The following is a 26,148-nucleotide window of genomic DNA, read 5'->3' on the forward strand; positions in this document are numbered from 1 at the left end:
TGAATGAATAGAAGATGAATGGCAAGGGTCTATTGTCTTTTTCCAATACCTAATTAATTCCCTTCAAAAGAGAAAGAAATGCGTTGGAATAAGAGTACAGAGAAGAGAGGGTTTTTGGTTTTAGGGTCCGTTTGGTTCAACGGAGGGGAGGGGAGGGGAGGGAATTTAATGGAGGGGAGGGAATTTAACTAAATATATGTTTGGTTCAAAGAAGAGGAGGGGAGGGGAGGGGAGGGATTTTTAACAACAAGTATGTTTGGTTCACAAGGGGAGAGGAGGGATTTTAAAATCAATTTACCTTTTTATCCTTATAAATATTATTATTTGTGCTTAGTAAAAATAATTCTTAATAAAAACTTGTTCATTCATAAACCATAATATAACCGTAAACAACAACACACATTAGTTGAACTATATATCTTCAACGCAAATCAAATTATTATCTGATCTTATGATTCATCTAACCCAATAAAATAATTCCTATAATTAAAAATAAATAAAATAAGGTTAGAATATTAAAAAAATTAAATAAATAATATTAGAGTTAAAATTTTTATCTATAACATAAATATATTATATTTGCATATATTGTATATTGTTATTATTATTATTATTAATAGTATAATAAAAAAAGTCTTATTACTAGAACCGATATAAGTATAAGTATGTTATTATTATAAAAATAATAATATAATATCAAAAAGGGAACTTCAACAAAATAAAAAAAAAAAACTCACCTGAGAGGAACAACGCACAAATAGCAACCGCACAATAGAAAAAAATAAACGTGAAATAATACGGAGAAAAAATATAGTCTTTAATAATTCAATAAGGACAATCTTGGAATTAAAAAAATAATTGAGGTTAAAATAGGAAAAACGATATAATTATGATTACTAAATCTTCCCTCCCCTCCAAATCCCTCCAATTTGGAGGGGAGCAAAAAGTGAGTCTAGGAGGGATTTTGCTCCCCTCCCCTCCCTTTATAAAAAATGAACCAAACACATATTTTTATAAATATCCCCTCCCCTCCCCTCCCCTCCATCTACTCCCAACCAAACGGACCCTTAGGGTTTGAGAGTTTTTTTAGCGTGTGAATGTTTGGATAGAAAATTTGATGTTGTTGCCTATTTTTTACAATTTACTGGACCTAGAACGGGAAATTTTTGATATTGATTCAACCAATTAACTTTTTATAGAGTTTTTTTTAAATAATATAATATATTTAATGAAAAATCATATATAATACTCTATTTTTTTATTTACTTCCTCAAATATAAAAAAATTAAATAGTTTTTATTTATATAAAAAATATTTTTTTAAGTGAAATTCTTTGTAGTAATATATAATAACTAGTGGGATACCCGTGCGTTTGCACGGGTACTGATACGTTACGCGCATTTGTTTCAAAAATATAATAAAAATAGGGTTAATACCTATTTTTACCCCTGCCATATGAGGTTGGTTTGAAAAATCCCCCTGCCAAAAAAAAATTTGCAAGAATTCCCCTAACAATAGAAGATTCTCTCATTTTAAACCTTGTAAAAAATTTATTTTTAAAACCAACCTTGTCATTTGAAGGACTCTATCATTTTGAACCCTGTAAATTTTTTTTTTAGTAAAACCAACCTTACCCGTCATATTTCAGAGAGTTTAAAATGACATAATCTATAAGATTATAGGGTTTAAAATGACTAAATCTTCAAATGACAAGGTTGGTTTTAAAAACAAATTTTTTACAAGGTTTAAAAGGAGAGAATCTTCAAATGTTAGGGGAATTCTTGCAAGTTTTTTTTTTGCAGGGGCGTTTTTCAAACCAACCCCATATGGCAGGGGTGAAAATAGGTATTAACCCATAAAAATAAAATGATTTTTTTAAAAAAGAGATCATAAATCGGTGCCTATAATTCTTTCAATATATAAAAATATTTGAATAAATAGTATATATATATATATATATATATATATATATGAATTATTGTCAAAAATATTTAAATCAATAATAAAATTGTTCTATTATTATTATTCAATATTTTGATTGGTAATTTTATGTTTCCGTTAATATAGTTTGATCAATGACTTCATGTCCCCGTTAATATTTAATATTTTAATTAGTAATTTTATGTTCTCGTTAATATTCAATAGTTTGATCAATAATTTCATGTTCCCGTTAATATTCAATATTTTTATAAGTAACTTTATGTTTTCGTTAATATTCAATATTTTGATTAGTAATTTCATGTTCTCGTTAATATTCAATAATTTGATTAGTAACTTCATGTTACCCTTAATTTTAAATAGTTTGATCAATAACCTCATGTTCCCGTTAATATTCAATATTTTGATTAGTAATTTCATGTTCCCGTTAATATTCAATAGTTTGATCAATAATGTCATATTTCCGTTAATATTCAATATTTTATTCAGTAAATTCATGTTTCTGTTATTATTCAATATTTTTATCATTAACTTCATGTTCCCGTTAATATTTTATATTTTGATCAATAATTTAATATTCCCGTTAATATTCAATAATTTGATTAGTAAGTTCATGTTCCCGTTAATATTCAATATTTTAATTAATAACTTCATGTTCCCGTTAATATTCAATAGTTGATCAATAACTTCATATTACCGTTAATATTCAATATTTTGATCAGTAATTTTATGTTCTCGATCGTTAATATTCAATTAGTAATAACTATTTAATATAATTGATTAAAATCAATTTACAAATCAAATATATTATTCTATATATAAAAATATAAATATTTTTGTTTTGGAATTATTTATAAAAATATTTAAATCAATATTAAATTATTCTCGTTATTATTCAATATTTAATTAAATATGTTCATATAAGTACCCATGTGTATCCGTACTATATTATTTTGTATTTTAATGAAATTGACTTTGTTAAAGTTTTAATTTTAATATTTCAAATATATATATATATATATTATATATATATATATATATATATATATATATATATATATATATATATATATATATATATATATATATATATATATTGATCATTGATAAACTTGTCCGTTAAAATTTTAAATTTTATATATGACAGACAAATTGTATGATTAATAAAAAAATGTCATATAATTTTTGATACTATTTATTCATAAATTACTTATGTTTGGTTCTATTAGTATTTATAATGAAGTCCATTTGATTCATTTAAAGAAATTTCATATTATTTTTTAATTATTTTATAAAATATTAATTTTTAACATTTAAATTAAATAATGAAATTGATAAATTATAAATAAAATACGTATGAAAACTCAAAAGATGTTTAATAAGTTTTAAAAAAATGAATAATGAGTACATAATAATTTGATTGTTAATAAAAAATTAAACAAAATTATTATTTTTTAAATATTTAACTTTAAAGGAAACTTATCAATTTCATTTTTTACTTTAATTTTTTTTTAATTTAGAACGTAACTAATATGCGGTCATTATTTAATATTTGCTTTTTTTTCTTTGTTATATAATGTTTTTAACATAAATTTATACTATATTTAAAAAATTATAAATTCTATAGCATATTTTAAGTGAATTGAATATAATTTTTATTATTAAAAATTGAGAGTAAATAATATTTTATTAAAAATTCACATTTTTATTTAAAAGTATGTTTTTTTGATAAGTTTTTTTAAGAAATTCACATTTTTTATTAGTTACATGAGTTTTTAGAAAAAAATTAGAAAAAGATTTTATTTAATAAGTTAAAATTTATCTATTACGAAAAGTGTGTCAACTATTTTTAGTATGAATTAATTTAGAGTATCAAAGGTTAATAAAGACCGTAACTATTAGTATAATATATTTGTGTAGTTTAATTTTTTTTGAGAAGAGATCAAATTGAACCAATAAACTATATATTTTTTCATCTGTTACATTATTTTAATTTAATGGTTATGAATTACCATTTAATGTTTATGATTGACACATTCTTAAAAAAATAAATGACATTTTATCAAATTATAATATATTCCTAGTAAAATAAAATGATTTCCACTCAATTTTTTTATCAACTCACATAATTCCCCATATAGTTTTATAAAAAAATGATTAAAATTTTTTATTTATAAAAAAATCATGATTCTTAATAATAAAAATACATTAGGTTAGTATTAGTATGTGTAATAGTGTGGAATTATGATATTCCAATATGATATATCAGTGAAATCTCCTTCCTCAAGTGATTCCTCCATGGCCATCATAGCCGTCACTTTCTCTTTCCACTACTTTTCTTCTCAGATCTTCATATACTCTTTTATGTGGCCAAATCTTCTTCCATGTGTCCTCTTGTAAATATTCTGAAATTCAATTCAATGAATTCAAGCAAACATTAGAGATATTCTAGAATTGAGAAAAGTTGAATTAAATCAAACATTATAACTATTATGGAATTGAGAAACTATCTTAATACCTGATCGGAAATGAGAAAAGTTATATAATACCTGTGAAATTATAACATAAAAACGAAATTAAAAAGCAATATCTCTGAAATTATAACCTGCACCTGCAAAGATCATGATTCACGTATCTATAAATGAATATAAATAGATTAACCCATAACCTCACAGTGTAAATTAATTAAGCAAATAGATTAAACAATAACCTCACAGTGTAAATGGATTAAGCAAAGATATGTAGAAGAAGAAAAAGGTGATACAGTAAAACCCTAATTTCTTCTTTCGTTGCCTACAGAAAAACCCAAAATATGAGATACTCATATCAAACCACAGATGGTTTCACGGAGCTTCAAACCCTAAAATCAAAGATGGTGATGGTTTCACGGAGCTTCAAACCATAAAATCAAAATAATCAAATTGAAATGATAAGCTTCATGGAAATGATGGCAAAATCTTTCATTCATTTGGAATACAAACAGTTACATGAATAATGGAAGGAGTTGGAAGAACAAAAATCAGAAATCAATGATGGAATAATAAATAATCATGGTTACAGAAGTGATTGCAAATGAAGGAAATCTACGATATAAGAAAGTTAATTGATCTGGAAAGTACATTTCTGCCCCTTTGCTTCCCCAAGCTGCCACATAGACACCTTACTTGCTCTCCTTTTCTAAACCACCGAGTCTGATTTGAAAACAAGCCAAAGGAAACCTTTTCAAATTTTTTGAATATAATAATAATAATTTTATATTGCTATGTTTCTTGGTAAACACAATTATAACCTCTGCCATACTCAAACTCTTTCTCAAAGTCTTTTCATTAGGTTTTGTTACTCTCTTTCTATCTACCTCAATCTTTTTCCTCTTTCTCCAACTCACGCGCGTTTTGAAATCTGCGCCAGCTTCCATCTTCATCCATCTTCAACCTCTCCATCTTCTATCTTCAACCTCTGCATGGCTCATCCGATGAAAAAAATTAAGGACATCAACGACACCAAGGAGTTGTGGAAAGTGGCGGTGAGAGTTTCCCATAAATGGAAGGTAGTATCCAACAACAAGGAGCACTTTGAGATGATCTTTCAAGACAAAGAGGTAAGTGATGTCTCTGTTTGTGCGTGTGAATGTTCACATGGTTTTTTAACTTCTGTTAGTGTGTCTCATTGTTCATATGTTGTCGTCTATATTGTGTTTTGCTTCTTCGATCTTTACCTTTTGAACATTTTGTTTTTACCGTTGATGTTGTTTCATGTGTTTCCAAAATCTGTTCCTCTTTTATGGTTTTGAAGCATGTGTTTTGTTTGTCTTACATTATAAATGTTGTTAATCTTTTAAATATTTTGCCTATAATGTTACAACATGTTGGATTTCTATATTTATGATGTTCATGTTTTTCATGTTTTGAAACTAATTTACATAGTCTGTGATATTTCCGTCTACGAGGTTGTGTTCTGCATTTAACCTTTTGTATATTTCCAAGGTTCTGATATCCACGTGGTTGTTCCAATTGCATGCATGGCCGCATACACTGAGAAGTTTGAGGTGGACCGGACCTATACTGTGTCAAATTTTTCTGTGCAGCCTAATAACTTAGTTTTCAAACCAAGCTCCCATAAGTTCTTAGTGAAATTTACTGGAGGAACTGCTGTTGGTGATGTTAACAAACATGACATACCCCCCAAACCACGCCCCTTCACCAGTTTCCCTGACATCATTAACGGGAACTTTCAGAAGAATGTACTCATTGGTAAAACTGCATCGCGATACCATTTCCTTTTGCATTATATAGTAGCTCAATTACTTATGTTCTTCGTTTTCAATAATCCATCAGATATTATTGGTATGCTCGAGAGTTTTGGGTATCAACAGACGCAAATTGGTGGGGAAAATTTCAGGCTAATTTCCTACTCCGAGATGCAAGGTATGTCGTTCAACCATCTTCTTTTGGCTTCTTACTTTGGACTTTTTTCATCTGTATCATGTCTTATAATGACAACAATTTTCATCTATTCCAGCAACAACACCATAAATTGCACCCTCTAGGAAGACTATGCTAAACAGTTTTTTAAGTTTAACGAGGACAACTCTGCGACAACTGGGCCGGTTGTTATTATGATTCAGTATGCAAAAGTAAAAGAAGCTGGTATGTTGTTTTTTCGTGGAAAAAACACGCAACGATTTCTTTTAGTGCATTGTTATTTTTGATGTTGTTACTTAATTTGTTTGTATTGTTAATTTTTATTGTAGGTCAATACCCTCTCTCCGTTACCAACACATTCCATGTTACCAAGCTCCTTATCAATGCAGATTTGCCGACTGTCAAGGACTTCCTTAACAGGTGGTTTCCATTCTCTATTTGTGTTTAAAGTCATCTCATTTTTTATTCCTATCATGTCCAATATTGATTCTGATTTTCTCATGCAGATTCCCAAAGGAATCGTTGCGTGTCGTTTCCATGCAACTGACCTCTCAGTCTCAACAATACTCCCGCATATCGACAAATGATAATGTTGGACAAAGTCATCTGCAGAAGTTGCTCAAAGGGGCTATTGTTGTACCACTCAGTGAGATGAAGAAAATCCGCGAGGTGCCGTTACGCAAATCTGAATTATATCGTTGAAGCAATTTAAGGATGTGTATGCTTTCTTAAAATACATATTCATTTTTTCATGCAGATTGCTTTCTGTGCTACTGTTGCAAAAACAAGAAAACCCATTGCGTCTTCCCACGGATGGTACTATCAGTGCTGCCATGAATGCACTAAATCGGCTCGCGGTGACAAACCTCCGTACAAATGTGATAATGGACATTTTACTGAGGCGGAGATCTATAAGTACGATACGTCTGGGACCTTTGTGAAAAATTCATACCACCTCGATATTGATTCTTATCGTTATGGTTTTTTAACATTTGTATCTAATCCAATAAACCAAAAATAGGTATAAGATTGAAGTGGAAGGTTTCTATTTGAATACTTTTTGCAAGTTCATTTTTTGGGATAGAGAATGTACCGAAATCTTGCACGTCTCTGCTGCTCATATGCGGGATACAATGATAAAGGTATTTTACGTCTTACAATATTCATATTTATAGTATTAGATCTTGATACAAATGATAAAGGTATTTTACGTCTTACAATTATAGTATCACAGATCCATTAGAATTCCCATTAGATCTTGATGCTATGTTGGACTTGAATCTTGCTTTGAGGGTTAAATGGCAGCCCAGTTGGGACAGCGCTTCAGTTATAATGTTTGTCAAAGATGATGAGTTTGTAAATCAACTGAAGGCTCATTGGGGGGATACACAGGTATCACTGAACTCACAGCTAGCATTTTCTTCAAATTTACATCATCTATGTTGATACAAATGAACTAATTCTGTTTATATGTTCAAGGTCGTGAGTTCTGAACCATCTATAACACCACTCCCACCGCAGGTATATGCTCCAATACTACTCTTTATAAATGCATATATATTGCTAATTCTGTTGTGTGATAGTTATTTTTATAAACAATTTACATCTTCTGTTTGTTTTTTGAAGATTAAAGAGAGCGTCGATGAAGCCAAAACTGATGCTGCAGATGATTGTGACATTCCAACGGTATTGATAAACAAAAACCAAAACAGAAACTGTTATATAAGTTGTTGTCCTATACATGTTCATAACTTATTTTTTATGTTATGTTTACAGGACTTAGAGATAACATCCAAACACAACCCAGAGCCTCTAACTCCCACCGCAAAAAGACAAATTCATGGTGGTTCCAGTGAGTCGACATCTGTTTGTGACGGTGAACTATCTTCGACCAAATTGAAGAAGATCGTCAAGGTGGAGAAAAACAAGTAGTCGTGCCGCTACTATTTTGAAACAACGCAAGCATAACGTTTCTGTTTTGGCTACTCAGTACTATATAATATTAGGAGTCTTTTGGATGTTTCATTTTGGTTAACTTATGACTTTATTCCCGCATGTCTGATGTAATATTTGGTCCTGAATATTTAAAGAATTATATTTTCCTTCTAAATCCATAGCTGTTACTAAGGTTACAAATGCTAATTAGGAGTCTTCTGGATGTTTCATTTTGGTGAACTTATGACTTTATTCCAGCATGTCTGATGTAATATTTGGTCCTGAATATTTAAAGAATGATATTTTCCTTCTAAATCCATAGCTGTTACTAAGGTTACAAATGTTAATTGTAGCATTTTATATTGGATATTCCATTTTGGGAGAATGAATATTTTCTTTATATGTCACCCAGTTTCCTTTATAATAGCAAATGCTAACTCAACAAAATGCATACCACAGTTATAAATATATGACACAAACTCCACTTTTCAATTTTAAAGATACAATTTACTTTAGAATAACTTAAATAACAATTAATAACAAATCATTATCTATTATAATATGGCACTCTGTGATATATTCGAAGTCACTTTCAACTTTAATTAAGAATAATTAAACATATGAAAATAACACTATCAAAACCTTTTACATATATTTATATATTAGATATCTACTTTCATAGAGTTTCTGGATTAATCTTTTAAACATATCAACATCACCTTTCCAAAAGTCTGAACAAAAAGCACACATGCTTTTTGTAGTTTCTTTCCTCTTTTTGTAGTTTCTTTTTGTAATACACAACTTAGCTGTCTGCCGCATCCTATACACAACTTAGTTGTCATGACACCTACTTTTTCCCTTTCCAATGACTCTTCACAGTGCAACATCACTACAACTTAGGACTCATTGTTGTGTGAAAAGACTCATGGATATGCTGATATACTTTATTGGATATTATTGTTTGAATGTCACTCAAACAGTACAAACAATTTTTTTTAAAACATATTATAATGGCGCATGAATTTTGCGGGAAAATTTAAAATTTCAATTTACCCTCTTTTTTTTTATTTACTCTTTCACATAGGACCATGCAACTTTTGAACTCACATAGGCAATTGAATCATTAGCTCCTCCTTGGACATCCCTGCATTATCAGCATCTTTCTAAAGTGGTACCACTAAGTCTGATTTATCACAGTCTTTGCTTGCTTCTTTAACCATGGAACCAAACTCCACTTCATCAACTAATGCTACTGCAAAAAATGCGAGACGGCGAAGAAAACTAATATTAGCTCATAGGCGACGTCTGCGTAAAAATTTGACCGGGAAACCACAAACCGTCGTGCTACAGCCAGTTTCATCCCCCATGCATTACCAAACACATTCACATGACTGTGATAGTTCCATGGGTCCAAGACATTTATCATCTGGATATGCTTTTACTACTTGCATTGAATCAGGGCAATCTTCAAATGCTGCTTCAGTTACTAGAAAAAGGAGGAGAGAAATATTGTCCAACAGAAACAATGTTTCTAATCACCCAAACAAAGAGAATTTTCCGGTCAGCAAACAAGGTGTTGTAAGAACCACTCAAACACCAGCATCATCTCACCGGCTCCCTCTTTCTGCCAACCTGTCTAACCATATTAACATTGCACCCTCCGATACACATTTACATCGACAATTGCCGCAAAAAAGGAGGAGAACAATTCCCACTGCTGCCAATAACCTGTTGGAAACTTTTAACCAAACCATTCCCCATACTTCCAATACTGACCATGCTTCTACTTCCAATGCATGCAACAAGACACTCAATGTAACACCGCGTATTGACAGAGCGGCTAATTTCACAGATGATTCATACTCTGACTCCGAAGATGACGTGAACTTGGGATATTCTTCTTCTGATGATGATCAAAGCATTCACAATGATGATCATGTGGACTCACTTTTAGAACGTATGGTGTTTGTCTTATTGATTGACTATATTTAAATTTACTGATATCTATATTTGACATATTACTAATTCTCTGTACAGAATACTCAGACATAGGAGATCGAGTTTGGGATTGCCCATTTTGTCATGCCTCCATGTGGTATCAGGAACGCAAAGACAAATCAAGGCATACAACTGTTCCTAAGTTCCACCGATGTTGTAGGAGTGGAAAAGTTGTATTGTCGTTACTTCAACGTCCCCCCCCCCCCACTGCTGCAACATCTTTTGCATAGTGGAACAAGTGCAGAGAGTAAAAACTACCAGAGCAACCTTCGCACTTACAACGCCATGTTTTCATTTACTTCTCCTGGTATGAAATTTGACAACAGCGTTGCTGATGGAAGAGGACCACCTACTTTACGCCTGCACGGTCAAACATGTCATCGAATTGGGACGTTGATGCCGGAAGCTGGAAATGATCCCCAATATGCTCAACTATATATATTTGACACTGACAATGAAGTCAATAACAGAATGAAATGTTTCAAGTAATTGTACTGATTCTGAAAATAGCATATGACCAACTTTATATCTCTTGCAATGTAGTAACTGAAGGATAGAAAAACACTTAGAAAGGGGGGTTTGAATAAGTGTAGCTTTAAAAACTTGACCGATAAAAATAAATTGCACAGTTATTTTTATCCTGGTTCGTTGTTAACTAAACTACTCCAGTCCACCCCCGCAGAGATGATTTACCTCAACTGAGGATTTAATCCACTAATCGCACGGATTACAATGGTTCTCCACTTAGTCAGCAACTAAGTCTTCCAGAGTCTTCTGATCACACACTGATCACTCCAGGAACAACTGCTTAGATACCCTCTAAGACTTTCTAGAGTATTCTGATCCACACGATCACTCTAGTTACAACCTGCTTAGATAACCTCTAAGACTTCCTAGAGTATTCTGATCCACACGATCACTCTAGTTCCTTACAACTTAATGTAATCAATTCTAAGAGTATTACAATTGCTTCTTAAAAGCTATAATCACAAACTGTGATATTTCTCTTAACGTTTAAGCTTAATCTCACTAATATATTACAACAGCAATGTAGTGAGCTTTGATGAAGATGAAGATTCTGATCTTTGAATAGAACAGAGTTTCAGCAAGTTAATATGAGTTGTTTTGTTCAGAATCGTTAACCTTGCTTCTCATCAGAACTTCATATTTATAGGCGTTGGAGAAGATGACCGTTGAGTGCATTTAATGCTTTGCGTGTTCCGTACAGCATCGCATTTAATGTTATACGCTTTTGTCAACTACCTCGAGCCTTGTTCACGCTCTGTCTACTGACGTTGCCTTTAATAGCTTCTAACGTTCCTTTTGTCAGTCAGCGTAGCCTGCCACATGTACTTCCTTCTGATCTGATGTTTGTGAATACAACGTTTGAATATCATCAGAGTCAAACAGCTTGGTGCAAAGCATCTTCTGATCTTCTGACCTTGAAGTGCTTCTGAGCGTGATACCATCAGAACTTCAGTGCTTCTGATCTCATGTTCTTCTGATGCTTCCATAGACCCATGTTCTGATTCTGCTTCGACCATCTTCTGATGTCTTGCCAGACCATGTTCTGATGTTGCATGCTGAACCCTTGAGAGACAAAGCTTCTGAGCGCTGAATTATGCATACTCTTTATATATTTCCTGAAAAGGAAATTGCATTGGATTAGAGTACCATATTATCTTAAGCAAAATTCATATTGTTGTTATCATCAAAACTAAGATAATTGATCAGAACAAATCTTGTTCTAACAATCTCCCCCTTTTTGATGATGACAAAAACATATATAAATGATATGAATTTGCGATCAGAAAGAGCAGACGGCAAAAGACAAATTACACAGCTATAGCATAAGCATGTGAATATGTCTCCCCCTGAGATTAACAATCTCCCCCTGAGATAAATAATCTCCCCCTGAAATAAATACTCGAAGAACTTTAATAAAAGACTTCCCTGATTATTTCGGTAGAGACGATCACATAAGCTTCTGTCTTCAGAGAATTCATAGCTTCTGACTTCTGCTTCCATTTGACAGCTTCAGAACTTGAATTTCTTTAGATCCCTAGAACACTCATAGCTTCTGATTCCTGCTTCCATTTAGGACAGCTTCAGAACTTGAATTTCTTTGATCATCAGAACATTCACAGCTTCTGATTTCTGCTTCCATTTAGGACAGCTTCAGAACTTGAATTTCTTTGATCTTCAGAACATTCACAGCTTCTGATTTCTGCTTCCATTTAGGACAGCTTCAGAACTTGAGTTTTCTGGATCTTTAGAACATTCACAGCTTCTGATTTCTGCTTCCCTCGGATAGCTTCAGAGCTTTGAATTTCTACCAACATCACTTCATGCTAGATTTGTATCAGAACATTGTTGAATGTACCAGAGCATCATCAGAGCATCTCTACATCCTGAAATGTTACAAAACTAAACGACAAAAGTCAGCATGAATGAGTTAGAACATAAGATGTGTATCAGAACACAAAATATGTATCAGAGCCATATAGGCTAAAATAATGTATCAGAGCGAATAGAATTTTGTCAGAGCAAATAGACAAATTTTGGATCAAATTCTATTATCAGAATTTCTGATCATTCTTCCTTCTGATTCTGAAGTTTCCTAGCACTCAGCTTGCTTCAAGAATCCAAGAGCTATCTCTGATCATTTCTTCTTGCTTCTGATTCTGAAGCTTCATAGCACTCAGCTTGCTTCAAGAATCCAAGAACTTGATTCATCTTGTTGCTCCTTATGTTGGTCTTGAATGATTCCTGCAACAACACAACTTAAAAACATATGAAGCTTGCAGCTTCTGTTAGTAAATGTGGGGTCTTTTTACTCGGTAACTGATAATATTAATCAGATCATTTATCATATATTTTCTCCCCCTTTTTGTCATAACATCAAAAAGCATAAAAGATTCAGATGCAAAGCAAGAGACAAAAGGAAAGAAACACAAATAACTTTTCATTGATTTCAACAAGAAAGATTACAAAAGAGGAATGCAGGAAAACAGATGCAACAAGGAAAGAAAACTACAAAGACCAAAGGACTAAGATCCTAGCCTACGCAAAATCCGCGCCAGAACATCATGAATCCCGTCAGTGCTTGTAGCTTGCCTTGCCATGAAGGAGCGAAACTCAGCATTGGCTACTTCTTGCGCGTCCAAACGAGAAGCCAGCATAGCTTGATTCTGATGAAGAGCTTCCAAGGTCTCCATCAGAGCTGAGGCTTCACCAGAAGAAGAGGCACCAGAATTTCTGCCAAAAGGGACAGCAATCTCAGCAGGGTGATCTTCTGGAAGGTCTTCAGCTTGTGCATCTTCCATCTCCTCATCTGAGTCTGACTCAGAAGTAGCCTTAGCATATTCTGGTTCAGGCAGCTCAGAAGTTCCAACTTCCAACGCTTGAAGAATAGCTGCTAGGTTTGTTGGAGGAGTAGGACCAGCAACTTCAGCAGGATAAACCACTACTGGAAAGACCATGTGAGGTGCTTTTTCAGAAGGGTTCATTCTGAACCAGTTAAACAGCCACTGAAAATCTCCAGTCAGCACAGGAAACCATGGTCTCCACACCACGATGTCTCTGCAGAGATTTTCTTCTTCCAACTCATCTGCAGGTATCTTCTCCTCAAGAACTCTTCTGTTCCTGATGAGATGGTGATAGCTGCTTTCACCAACTTCCAACTGAAGACCACGAACACCAGGAGCTTCAGACATGATCCTTCTCTGAGTGTCTGTAGCCCTAACCAGAAAATCCTGACGAAAGGTATCCCAAAGGTTGCTTGTAGCATACTCATCCAGATGGTTAAGGTGAGCAGCACCCAGAATCTCCAACCAGCCATTTACATCAGAATGTAAAAGCTCCAGAAATGATTGAGTGGTAGGGGTTGGAGGGTTGACAGTGAACCTGGAGTCGGGAAAAACAACACTGTAGGGGTTAGGTGTTCTGGTGGGAAAAGGGTGTGAGAGAGATGAAGAAATATCTGATGGATGGGTTGAAGGAGAGGAGATATCAGACGGTGAAGAAGGTGGTTCCGAGAGGATGAATGAGGAGGAAGAGGTGGTGGAGGTCTGTGAAGAGGGAGGTGATTGAGGGGTACCGTCAAGGGGTTGATACACACGTCTAGAGTAGTTTCCAGACATCATAGCTTCAAACGGGTTCACTTTGAGAGGGTCATAGGTGATCCTTACTCTTTTTGGTTTGGTTTCTAGTTCAGCAGTTGCCTTTCTCTTTTGTTTTCGATCATTATCTTGATTCCCAGAGCTTGACGATGGATTCATGATGAAGTTGCAGATATTGGAAACTGCTAGGGTTTATGATATGAATGCAAAGAGAGAGAACGAAAAAGAAACTGAATGCAAAGTGAGAGAAATATAAGAGGGAAGAGAAACGTTTGAAGAATATAAAAAGAAAACTGAAAGAGAGTAAATGATGAAAAGCATTTAATGTTACGTGACGTGAGGAGAGATAATAATGACAAAAGACGTGATTTGCACAATTACCTAAGTAGACGTCCCCTCAACTGCACGCACGCTTGTTCAGGAATAGTGAACACGTGTTTACCATCTGGATAGCCAGTTACAGCTGTTTTGCTTTTAAAGAGATTCTGAATCAACTTAGACAATGAAACGTTAGTAATAACTGAATCACAATTTCTAATTGATTTCAATCAGAACTTCTTATAAACAAAAAAAAAACCAATTTCATTTCAGAAGATACTCATACATAAGAACTTCTCATCTTCTCATTCTGGGCATAAATCCATACTGATGTTCTTCAGAATGAACTTAAACCTATCTTCAGCCAGGGTTTTGTAAAGATATCAGCCCATTGATGGTCTGTATCCACAAAGTTTAAAGATAGAACACCCTTCTGAACATAGTCCCTTATGAAATGATGTTTAATCTCAATATGTTTAGCTTTTGAATGAAGAATAGGATTCTTAGATAAACATATAGCAGAAGTATTATCACAGAATATAGGAATGTTACTCTCATATATCTGATAATCTTCTAGCTGACTCTTCATCCAGAGCATCTGTGTACTGCAACCAGCAGCAGCGACATATTCTGCTTCTGTTGTTGATAGAGCAATAGTTGCTTGCTTCTTGCTATACCAGGAGATCAAATGACTTCCAAGAAATTGGCAACTTCCTGAAGTACTCTTTCTTTCAATTCTGTCTCCAGCATAGTCAGCATCGCAGAATCCTACTAAGTTGTATTCTTTAGATTTTCTGTAAACTAAGCCAACATTAGTAGTACCTTTCAGATACCTTAGAATTCTCTTAACAGCAGTTAAATGAGATTCTCTAGGATCTGATTGGAATCTAGCACACAAACAAACACTGAACAGAATGTCAGGTCTAGAAGCAGTCAAGTATAGAAGAGATCCAATCATACCTCTGTATAACTTCTGATCTACCTTCTTACTTACCTCATCCTTACCTAGGATGCATGTTGGATGCATAGGAGTTTTGGCTTCTTTGCAGTCTAGAAGATTAAACTTCTTCAGAAGTTCCTTCACATACTTGGTTTGGTGAACATACGTTCCTTCTGATGTTTGATTTATTTGTATTCTAAGGAAATACTTGAGTTCTCCCATCATGCTCATTTCAAACTCAGCCTGCATAGACTCAGCAAACTCCTTTCCAAGTGTAGCATTAGATGTTCCAAAAATAATATCATCTACATATATTTGACAAATTAAAATATCCCTTTTAAAGGTTTTACAAAAGAGAGTAGTGTCCACTTTTCCTCTAGTGAAACCATTATCCAGAAGGAAAGAACTTAAGCGTTCATACCAAGCTCTGGGAGCTTGTTTCAATCCATACAACGATTTCTTTAGTTTAAAAACATGATTAGGAGACATGGAGTCTTCAAAACCAGGAGGTTGATGGACATAAACTTCTTCATCTATATAACCATTTAAGAAGGCACTCTTAACATCCATCTGATAGAGAGTGATGTTATGTTGAGTGGCAAATGAAATTAATAGACGAATAGATTCTAACCTGGCCACTGGTGCAAAGGTTTCTGTATAGTCAATCCCTTCTTGCTGACTATAACCCTGAGCCACCAGTCTGGCTTTGTTCCTTACCACTTCACCTTTCTCACTGAGCTTGTTTCTGAAGACCCATTTTGTACCGATTATATTGAATCCATCTGGTCTAGGAACAAGATCCCAAACATCATTCCTTGTAAACTGATTCAGTTCTTCTTGCATAGCAATTATCCAGTCTGGATCTTCTAGAGCATGATCAACAGAAGTTGGCTCGATCAAAGATACAAGACCTAATTGACAGTCTGCATTGTTCTTAAGGAATGCTCTTGTTCTGATTGGATCATCCTTCTTTCCAAGAATGACATCTTCTGAATGACCAGAGATGAGTCTGGATGATCTTCTGACAGATGGTTCTTCAGAAATGCTTAGATTCTCCAGAGAAGCTGATACTTGATCTTCAGATTCTTTGCTTCTGAGAAGCTCTGCTTCTGATGCGTTGCTTCTTGGCTCAACAACTTCTGATACATCAATATCACAATCTGCAAAATTATCAAACTGCTTTGGTTTTTCAGAACCAAGCTTATCATCAAACCTGATATTGATTGATTCTTCTACAATCAATGTTTCAGTATTGTATACTCTGTAGCCTTTTGAGCGTTCAGAATATCCAAGAAGGAAACATTTTTGTGCTTTGGAATCAAACTTACCAAGATGATCTTTAGTGTTCAGAATAAAGCATACACATCCAAAAGGATGGAAATATGAAATGTTGGGCTTTATATTCTTCCACAATTCATAAGGAGTCTTATTTAGAATAGGTCTGATAGAGATTCTATTCTGAATATAGCATGCAGTGTTTATTGCTTCTGCCCAGAAATGCTTAGCCATATTGGTTTCATTGATCATGGTTCTGGCCATTTCTTGCAGAGTCCTATTCTTTCGTTCTACAACTCCATTTTGCTGTGGAGTTCTAGGACAAGAGAAATCATGGGCAATACCATTTTCTTTGAAGAACTCTTCAAAGAATCTGTTCTCAAATTCACCACCATGATCACTTCTAACCTTTATGATTTTACACTCTTTTTCAGATTGAATCTGAATGCAGAAATCAAAGAACACTGAATGAGACTCATCCTTGTGTTTCAAGAATCTTACCCATGTCCAGCGGCTATAATCATCTACGATGACTAATCCATATTTCTTCCCTCTGACAGATGCTATTTTGACTGGGCCAAACAGATCAATGTGCAAGAGTTCTAATGGCCTTGAGGTAGAAACAACATTCTTGGACTTGAATGCAGGTTTGGAGAACTTGCCCTTCTGACATGCTTCACAAAGAGCATCTGATTTGAATTTCAGATTAGGGAGTCCTCTGACAAGATCCAGTTTGTTAATCTGAGAAATCTTTCTCAAACTAGCATGACCTAATCTTCTGTGCCAGACCCACTGCTCTTCAGAAACAGACATAAGACAAGTCACCTTCTGACTCATAAGATCTTGCAGATCTGTCTTATAAATGTTGTTCTTCCTCTTGCCGGTAAATAGGATTGAGCCATCTTTCTGATTTACAGCCTTGCAAGACTTTTGATTAAAGATTATATCATAACCATTGTCACTCAATTGACTGATAGATAAGAGGTTATGTGTTAATCCTTCTACAAGAAGTACATTTGAAATGGAAGGAGAGTTACCAGACTTTATAGTTCCAGAGCCAATTATCTTGCCCTTCTGATCTCCACAAACTTGACTTCTCCTCCAGACTTAAACACCAGGTCTTGGAACATAGACCTTCTTCCTGTCATGTGTCGTGAGCATCCAGAGTCCAGGTACCACGACATGTTGTGCTTTGTCCTTTTTGCAGCCAAGGATATCTGCAATAGGAATAATCTTATCCTTAGGTACCCACATTTTCTTGGGTCCTTTCTTGTTAGATTTTCTCAAGTTCTGATTGAACTTGGGTTTAACATTGTAAGCAATAGGAGGAACAGCATGATAATTCTTAATGTGAGTTTCATGATATTTCCTAGGTTGTGTCACATGCTTCTTAGTGTGTGTAATGTGAAAACTTTGAGCATGTGAAGTGTGCCTAATATCATGTGAGTGGCCATACTTGAACTGATCATACAATGGCTTGTATGTGATTTTCATCTTATTAACAGGTTCAAGTTTGTATGGGGTTTCACCCTCAAAACCAATGCCGACTCTTTTGTTTCCAGACACAGCATATATCATAGAAGCTAGCTGACTTCTACCAATACTTCTAGATAAGAACTTCCTGAAACTTAAATCATATTCTTTCAGAATATGGTTTAGACTAGGAGTGGATTTTTCTGAATTGGAAGGAGATCCAACATTATTGGATAATTTTAAAACTTTTTCTTTTAATTCAGAATTTTCCAACTCAAGCTTCTTCGTTTCAAATTCAAATAGCTTTTTCAGCTTTTTGTATTTGAGACTGATCTGAGACTTGAATTCCAGAAGTTCTGTTAGACTGGAAACTAACTCATCTTTAGTAAGTTCAGAAAATACCTCTTCAGAATCTGATTCTGATGTAGATTCTGATCCGTCATCTTCTGTCGCCATCAGCGCACAGTTAGCCTGCTCATCTTCAGAGTCTGAATCATCTTCTGACTCATCCCAGGTTGCCATAAGACCTTTCTTCTTATGAAACTTCTTCTTGGGATTTTCCTCCTGAAGTTTTGGACATTCATTCTTGAAGTGTCCAGGCTCATTGCATTCATAGCACATGACCTTCTTCTTGTCAAATCTTCTGTCATCAGAAGATTCTCCACGTTCAAATTTCTTTGAACTTCTGACGCCTCTGAACTTCCTTTGCTTGTTCTTCCAGAGTTGATTTAGCCTTCTGGAGATCAAGGACAGTTCATCTTCTTCTTCAGATTCTGATTCTTCAGGATCTTCTTCTCTAGCCTGAAAAGCGTTAGTGCATTTCTTGATATTGGATTTTAATGCAATAGACTTACCTTTCTTTTGAGGCTCGTTTGCATCCAGTTCAATTTCATGACTCCTCAGGGCACTGATCAGCTCTTCCAAAGAGACTTCATTTAGATTCTTCGCAATCTTAAATGCAGTCACCATAGGACCCCATCTTCTGGGTAAGCTTCTGATGATCTTCTTTACGTGATCAGCCTTGGTGTATCCCTTGTCAAGAACTCTCAATCCAGCAGTAAGAGTTTGAAATCTTGAAAACATCTTTTCAATGTCTTCATCATCCTCCATCTTGAAGGCTTCATATTTCTGGATTAGAGCAAGAGCTTTAGTCTCCTTGACTTGAGCATTTCCTTCATGAGTCATTTTCAAGGACTCATATATGTCATAGGCCGTTTCCCTGTTAGATATCTTCTCATACTCAGCATGAGAGATAGCATTCAGCAAAACAGTTCTGCATTTATGATGATTCCTGAAAAGCTTCTTCTGATCATCGCTCATTTCTTGCCTTGTCAGCTTTACGCCACTGGCATTTACCGGATGTTTGTAACCATCCATCAGAAGATCCCATAGATCACCATCTAGACTAAGAAAGTAACTTTCCAGTTTATCTTTCCAGTATTCAAAGTTTTCACCATCAAATACCGGCGGTCTAGTATAACCATTGTTACCGTTGTGTTGCTCAGCAGAGCCAGATGTAGATGTAGACTTTGCAGTTTCATCAGCCATCTTTTACTGAAGCGTTTTTCTCTTCCTGAATCTTTTCTAAACACGGTTAAGTGCTTGCACCTTAGAACCGGCGCTCTGATGCCAATTGAAGGATAGAAAAACACTTAGAAAGGGGGGGTTTGAATAAGTGTAGCTTTAAAAACTTGACCGATAAAAATAAATTGCACAGTTATTTTTATCCTGGTTCGTTGTTAACTAAACTACTCCAGTCCACCCCCGCAGAGATGATTTACCTCAACTGAGGATTTAATCCACTAATCGCACGGATTACAATGGTTCTCCACTTAGTCAGCAACTAAGTCTTCCAGAGTCTTCTGATCACACACTGATCACTCCAGGAACAACTGCTTAGATACCCTCTAAGACTTTCTAGAGTATTCTGATCCACACGATCACTCTAGTTACAACCTGCTTAGATAACCTCTAAGACTTCCTAGAGTATTCTGATCCACACGATCACTCTAGTTCCTTACAACTTAATGTAATCAATTCTAAGAGTATTACAATTGCTTCTTAAAAGCTATAATCACAAACTGTGATATTTCTCTTAACGTTTAAGCTTAATCTCACTAATATATTACAACAGCAATGTAGTGAGCTTTGATGAAGATGAAGATTCTGAGCTTTGAATAGAACAAAGTTTCAGCAAGTTAATATGAGTTGTTTTGTTCAGAATCGTTAACCTTGCTTCTCATCAGAACTTCATATTTATAGGCGTTGGAGAAGATGACCGTTGAGTGCATTTAATGCTTTGCGTGTTCCGTACAGCATCGCATTTAATGTTATACGCTTTTGTCAACTACCTCGAGCCTTGTTCACGCTGTGTCTACTGACGTTGCCTTTAATAGCTTCTAACGTTCCTTTTGTCAGTCAGCGTAGCCTGCCACATGTACTTCCTTCTGATCTGATGTTTGTGAATACAACGTTTGAATATCATCAGAGTCAAACAGCTTGGTGCAAAGCATCTTCTGATCTTCTGACCTTGAAGTGCTTCTGAGCGTGATACCATCAGAACTTCAGTGCTTCTGATCTCATGTTCTTCTGATGCTTCCATAGACCCATGTTCTGATTCTGCTTCGACCATCTTCTGATGTCTTGCCAGACCATGTTCTGATGTTGCATGCTGAACCCTAGAGAGACAAAGCTTCTGAGCGCTGAATTATGCATACTCTTTATATATTTCCTGAAAAGGAAATTGCATTGGATTAGAGTACCATATTATCTTAAGCAAAATTCATATTGTTGTTATCATCAAAACTAAGATAATTGATCAGAACAAATCTTGTTCTAACAGTAACATGGATACATTTTTGCAGGGACAATGATGCTCTCAGCAGGGATATTGTTCGTGAGTTAAAGGATATGTTGGACGAATGCAATCATCATGCAAAGGAATTTCGAATGGCAAGAGATCTTTTGAGAGGAAATGCATTCTTAGACTTGAAGATACGATTGATCAGTGATAGGGCTGAAGATGGCTGTGTGTACAATACGCCTACTATGTCAGAAGTGGCTGCTCTGATTGTTGGAGATATCGATCCTACAACACCGAGAGACATCATCGTCCATGCACGCTATGGCCATTTGCAACAAATAACTGAATTTCATCCTGCCTACTTAGCCTACCAATACCCTCTCATTTTTGTTTATGGGGGGATGGATATAGGAAAAATATACTACACAGGTATGAGCACGAGTCTGATGTTACTAGGAAAAATCGTCAATCCATCAAAAATTGGTTGTGTTTCCGGTTGCAGGAACGTAAATCAGAGGCAATCACGTTGCTTCACTCAAGACGGCTTTTTCAACAGTTTTTGGTTGATGGATTTTCTATGATGGAGTCTGAACGTCTCAATTGGTTAAGGACCAACCAATCCAAGTTACGAGTTGGAAAATATAATCAATTGAACGATCAAACTAACGGCGCTCATTCGAATTCAGCACCAAAGCGAGGAAAAAGGGTGGTTTTGCCATCCACTTTTGTTGGGAGCAAGAGGTACATGGATCAGTTATATTTTGATGGAATGGCCATTTCAAGTCAATTAGGCTTCCCAGATTTGTTTGTTACGTTTACTTGCAATCCTGCTTGGCCGGAGATAGAACGCGCTTTGTCCAGCACTGACTTAAAGCCACATGATAGACCTGATCTCATAACCAAAGTATTCAAAATCAAGTTTGACGAGCTCATGACTGATATAACGAAGCGCCACGTCCTCGGCAAGGTTATTGCATGTAATACTTCTTATATTGACTAATGTTTATTTGAATATCCACACTACTTGGTTTATTTACAATGCCAACTAATTTTTCATCTGTGGTTTCCTTATAGTTATGTACACAATTGAGTTTCAAAAACGAGGATTGCCACATGCTCACATATTGATTTTTTTACACCCTCAGAATAAATATCTAACACCAGCTGATATAGATAAAATCATATCTGCAGAAATTCCTGAGCCAAATGTACATCCAACATTGTACAAATTGGTCTCGGCCCACATGATCCACGGCCCTTGCGGTGCAGCGCGGATGAATTCACCCTGCATGGAAAACCGAAAATGCTCAAAATTCTTCCCGAAGCGTTTCCAAGAAGATACTGTTGTTGATGCAAATGGCTATCCCCTATACAGAAGACGGGCTAATTCCCATATCATCCAAAAAAATGGTGTTTCTTTGGACAATCGACACGTTGTACCTTACAATACAACATTCCTATTGAAATATCATGCACATATTAACATGGAGTGGTGTAACCAAATTACATCAATCAAATATCTATTCAAATATATTCACAAGGGATTTGATAGAATCGGAGCAACAATTTCAACTTCTAACAACGGATCGGGAAACGACAGAGAGCCTGTTGATGAAATCAAACAGTATCTGGATTGTAGATATGTCTCTCCGAGTGAGGCGTGTTGGAGGATTTATTCCTACAACATTCATGGCAGGAAACCGACGGTCGAACATATGTATTATCATTTAGTAGGTGAGCAAGCAGTTTACTACCCGGATCACGCAAGAATGGAAAATATTTTGGAAAAATCAAGTGTAACGGAGTCTATGTTTACTGCTTGGTTTGTTGCTAACGGGAAATACGAGGAGGCAAGGTCACTGACATATGGTCAATTTGTCACTAAGTTTGTTTACGAGAAAAAGAGCAGAACATGGAAACCGCGGAAAAAGGGCTTCACCATTGGTCGGTTAATTTGGGTTCCCCCAACCACTGGAGAGTTCTTTTACTTGCGACTGATGTTGACGGTGGTTAAAGGACCCTTAACTTTTGAAGAAATTCGCAAAGTTGGTGACACACAATTAGATACTTTTAGGGATGCCTGCTTTGCCATGGGATTCCTAGAAGATGACCGAGAATACATTGGGGCAACACGCGAGGCGAGTGAATGGGGTTCAGGTCATTTTCTCCGCAAGCTTTTTGTAGTAATGCTTTTGTCCTCCGCTGTTAATAGGCCTGCTCATGTTTGGAACGAGACATGGAGTCTACTATCTGATGGTCTGCTGCATCAGCAAAGACAATTAGCTCACAATACAGGTTTTACCGAATTATGAACTAACATAACTTCATTACTTAATGCGGTTGATCCTGAGCAGATACAAAATTAATTGTTTGCATCACTTTTATCACACTTTGTAGCCTTTTCAATGAGGCCTACCAATTTATAAAATGTTGTCACTTCTTTTAGGTGTGTTGTTGTATGTCACAGTTTTCATCTGCTAAAAATTTGTACTTTATCAATTGGGACAGATTTGGTGCTCACGGAAGAGCAGTTGAAGAATTTGACATTAACGGAAATTGAAAAAATACTGCAAGCAAATCGAAGAAGCCTCGCAGACTTTAAACCTATTCCATATCCTGATGGATACGTTCTACAACAGTTAGGGAACAGGCTGGTTTACGATGAACGGAGTTATGATGTGTCTACAATGAGAACCCAATTCACGTCACTTTTCAATGCGCTGACAGGTTCGTTGTGAATACAATTATATCACTTCCCTCTCATGTATATCAGTCTCATAATTAAATGTTCATGCCATACATTGTAGGTGAGCAAAGGTCAATATTTGATAAAATTATGGCGTCTGTTAGAGCTCAAAAGGGTGTTGTGTACTTCCTACATGGTTACGGTGGCACCGGTAAAACTTACATGTGGCGAACACTAGCAAGTGCATTGAGGTCCAAACATGATATATATCTTACCGTGGCAACGAGTGGAATAGCTTCTTTATTATTGCCCGGTGGTAGAACGACACATTCTAAATTCAAGATACCTGTCCCAACAATGGAGAATTCAACATGCAAGATTGACTATGATGATGACGTAGCAGACCTTTTACGACAGACAAAGCTTATTATCTGGGATAAAGCACCAATGGCACACAAACATGCTTTTGAAGCACTCAATCGAACTTTGAAGGACGTCATGTCTAAGTACAGTAATGCGAAGGAAATCTTTGGTGGAAAGGTAGTTGTTTCCGGAGGTGATTTTAGACAGATTTTGCCTGTTGTTCCTAGAGGTGGTCGTTCTGATATCGTACATTCTGCCATAAATGCTTCTTACATATGGCGCTCCGTTGAAGTTTTAACTTTAACACATAACATGCGACTGCAATCCGGGCCAAATGAAGCTGAAAAAAAGGAAATTGCCGACTTCTTAAAGTGGCTATTGCAAATTGGTGAAGGCAGACTTTCTGAGCCAAATGATGGCTTTGCCGACATTCAGCTGCCACCAGAACTGTTGATCACAGATTACACAGACCCAATCGTCGCCATCGTTAATAGTACTTATCCTGATTTTAGCGAAAATTACCAGTCTAACGACTACCTCAAAAGTAAGGCGATACTTGCTTCTACGTTTGAAGTTGTTGATAAAATCAACAATCACGTCCTTGATCTGATGCCAGGTTGTCAACATATTCCTATACCTTCAAAATGTATTTTTCATCTATTACACTCACTAACATCCAGATTTCTATGATATTTAGGGGTCACCAAGGATTACTACAGCTCAAACACTGTCGAGAGGTCTGAAATTCACGACACCAATGTAGTCAATATACTCACACCCGAGTTTCTCAGTTCGCTAACTACTTCAGGGTTACCTAACCACCCCATTAGGTTGAAGGTAGGAACACCTGTTATGCTTATGCGTAACATAAATCAGTCGGAGGGTCTGTGTAACGGTACAAGGGTAATGATAACTAAGATGGGAAACCATGTCATCGAGGCGAAAATAATGGCGGGAAAGGGTTGTGGAAACTTGGTCTACATCCCTCGAATGGATATGTCTCTCTCGCAATCTCCTTGGCCCTTCAAACTCAAACGGCGTCAATTTCCAATAATTGTCTCATATGCGATGACGATCAATAAATCTCAAGGACAATCTCTGGACAAAGTAGGACTTTATTTGCCAAGATACGTATTTACTCATGGCCAAATCTATGTGGCACTGTCAAGGGTAACGACGAAGCAAGGAATCAAAGTTTTGATATACGACAAAACCGACAAGTTGAAGTCTACTACTACAAATGTTGTGTATAAAGAGGTTTTCCATAACATATAAGGTAATTCTAAAATGGCTTTAGCTCTGATTTTATCTTTACACTTATATCATCTATGGTGCTAATTGTGTGAAATCTTTTCTGCAGAACACGTGCTTAATGTACCGCGGGAATACACTGACAAGAATTCCCCACCCATGCAAAAATACACCAGAAATTCACTGGACAAAATTGCCACCATGTATTTTCACTTTTTTTTGAGTGGTATGTGTACTCTAATATATGATAGTTCTTTGATGCTGTACATTGTAAGGGAAAAAGAAACTTCTATTGTAACTTTTCTTTGCACACTATATTAAGATAATCCAATCTCTCTTATTGGATTACCATTAAGACTTAATATATATAGCAAATTTAAATATATATATAACTTCATAATTGAAATACACATTCAACAAGTAGCATCAGTAGCATAAAATCATGTTTTTTAGTTCATATGAGGACGTTAACCTCATGCAATTAAATACACATAACAAGTTTTGTCCAGGGAAGTAACACCTAACCTAAATCGGATCCTATCTCCGCATTTGAAGTTGTTGGACTTGCAAAATTCATCCCATCCATATCCTATCTTTATGCGGCGAGGATCTTCAATTTTTAAGGT

The 26,148-nt window shown here is 35.4% G+C and overlaps 2 protein-coding genes across 2 annotated transcripts; both read left to right on the forward strand.

The window, feature by feature from the left end:
• The first annotated feature begins 5,956 nt into the window (after positions 1 to 5,956).
• Positions 5,957 to 7,061, forward strand: LOC131625396 (uncharacterized). Its single transcript, XM_058896257.1, has 4 exons — positions 5,957 to 6,362; positions 6,489 to 6,584; positions 6,689 to 6,779; positions 6,866 to 7,061. The coding sequence occupies exons 1-4, from the start codon at positions 5,957 to 5,959 to the stop codon at positions 7,059 to 7,061; spliced, it is 789 nt and encodes a 262-aa protein (XP_058752240.1).
• Positions 7,062 to 9,512: 2,451 nt separating this feature from the next.
• Positions 9,513 to 25,546, forward strand: LOC131625397 (uncharacterized). The gene is made up of 9 exons (XM_058896259.1): positions 9,513 to 10,251; positions 10,332 to 10,389; positions 10,619 to 10,777; positions 21,284 to 21,651; positions 21,738 to 22,199; positions 22,297 to 23,517; positions 23,731 to 23,949; positions 24,030 to 24,887; positions 24,969 to 25,546. The coding sequence occupies exons 1-9, from the start codon at positions 9,513 to 9,515 to the stop codon at positions 25,544 to 25,546; spliced, it is 4,662 nt and encodes a 1,553-aa protein (XP_058752242.1).
• Positions 25,547 to 26,148: the final 602 nt, after the last annotated feature.

The sequence above is a fragment of the Vicia villosa genome, unplaced genomic scaffold, assembly GCF_029867415.1.
Source record: "Vicia villosa cultivar HV-30 ecotype Madison, WI unplaced genomic scaffold, Vvil1.0 ctg.000212F_1_1, whole genome shotgun sequence".
Classification (NCBI taxonomy): domain Eukaryota; kingdom Viridiplantae; phylum Streptophyta; class Magnoliopsida; order Fabales; family Fabaceae; genus Vicia; species Vicia villosa.

Coding starts and splice junctions, on each gene's coding strand:
- LOC131625397 (XM_058896259.1), top strand. CDS start 9,513: ATGGAACCAAACTCCACTTCATCAACTAATGCTACTGCAAAAAATGCG. Junction 23,518..23,730: donor ACAATTAGCTCACAATACAG/GTTTTACCGAAT, acceptor CAATTGGGACAG/ATTTGGTGCTCACGGAAGAG. Junction 23,950..24,029: donor ACTTTTCAATGCGCTGACAG/GTTCGTTGTGAA, acceptor CATACATTGTAG/GTGAGCAAAGGTCAATATTT.
- LOC131625396 (XM_058896257.1), top strand. CDS start 5,957: ATGGCCGCATACACTGAGAAGTTTGAGGTGGACCGGACCTATACTGTG. Junction 6,363..6,488: donor TTCCTACTCCGAGATGCAAG/GTATGTCGTTCA, acceptor CCCTCTAGGAAG/ACTATGCTAAACAGTTTTTT. Junction 6,780..6,865: donor GTCAAGGACTTCCTTAACAG/GTGGTTTCCATT, acceptor TTTCTCATGCAG/ATTCCCAAAGGAATCGTTGC.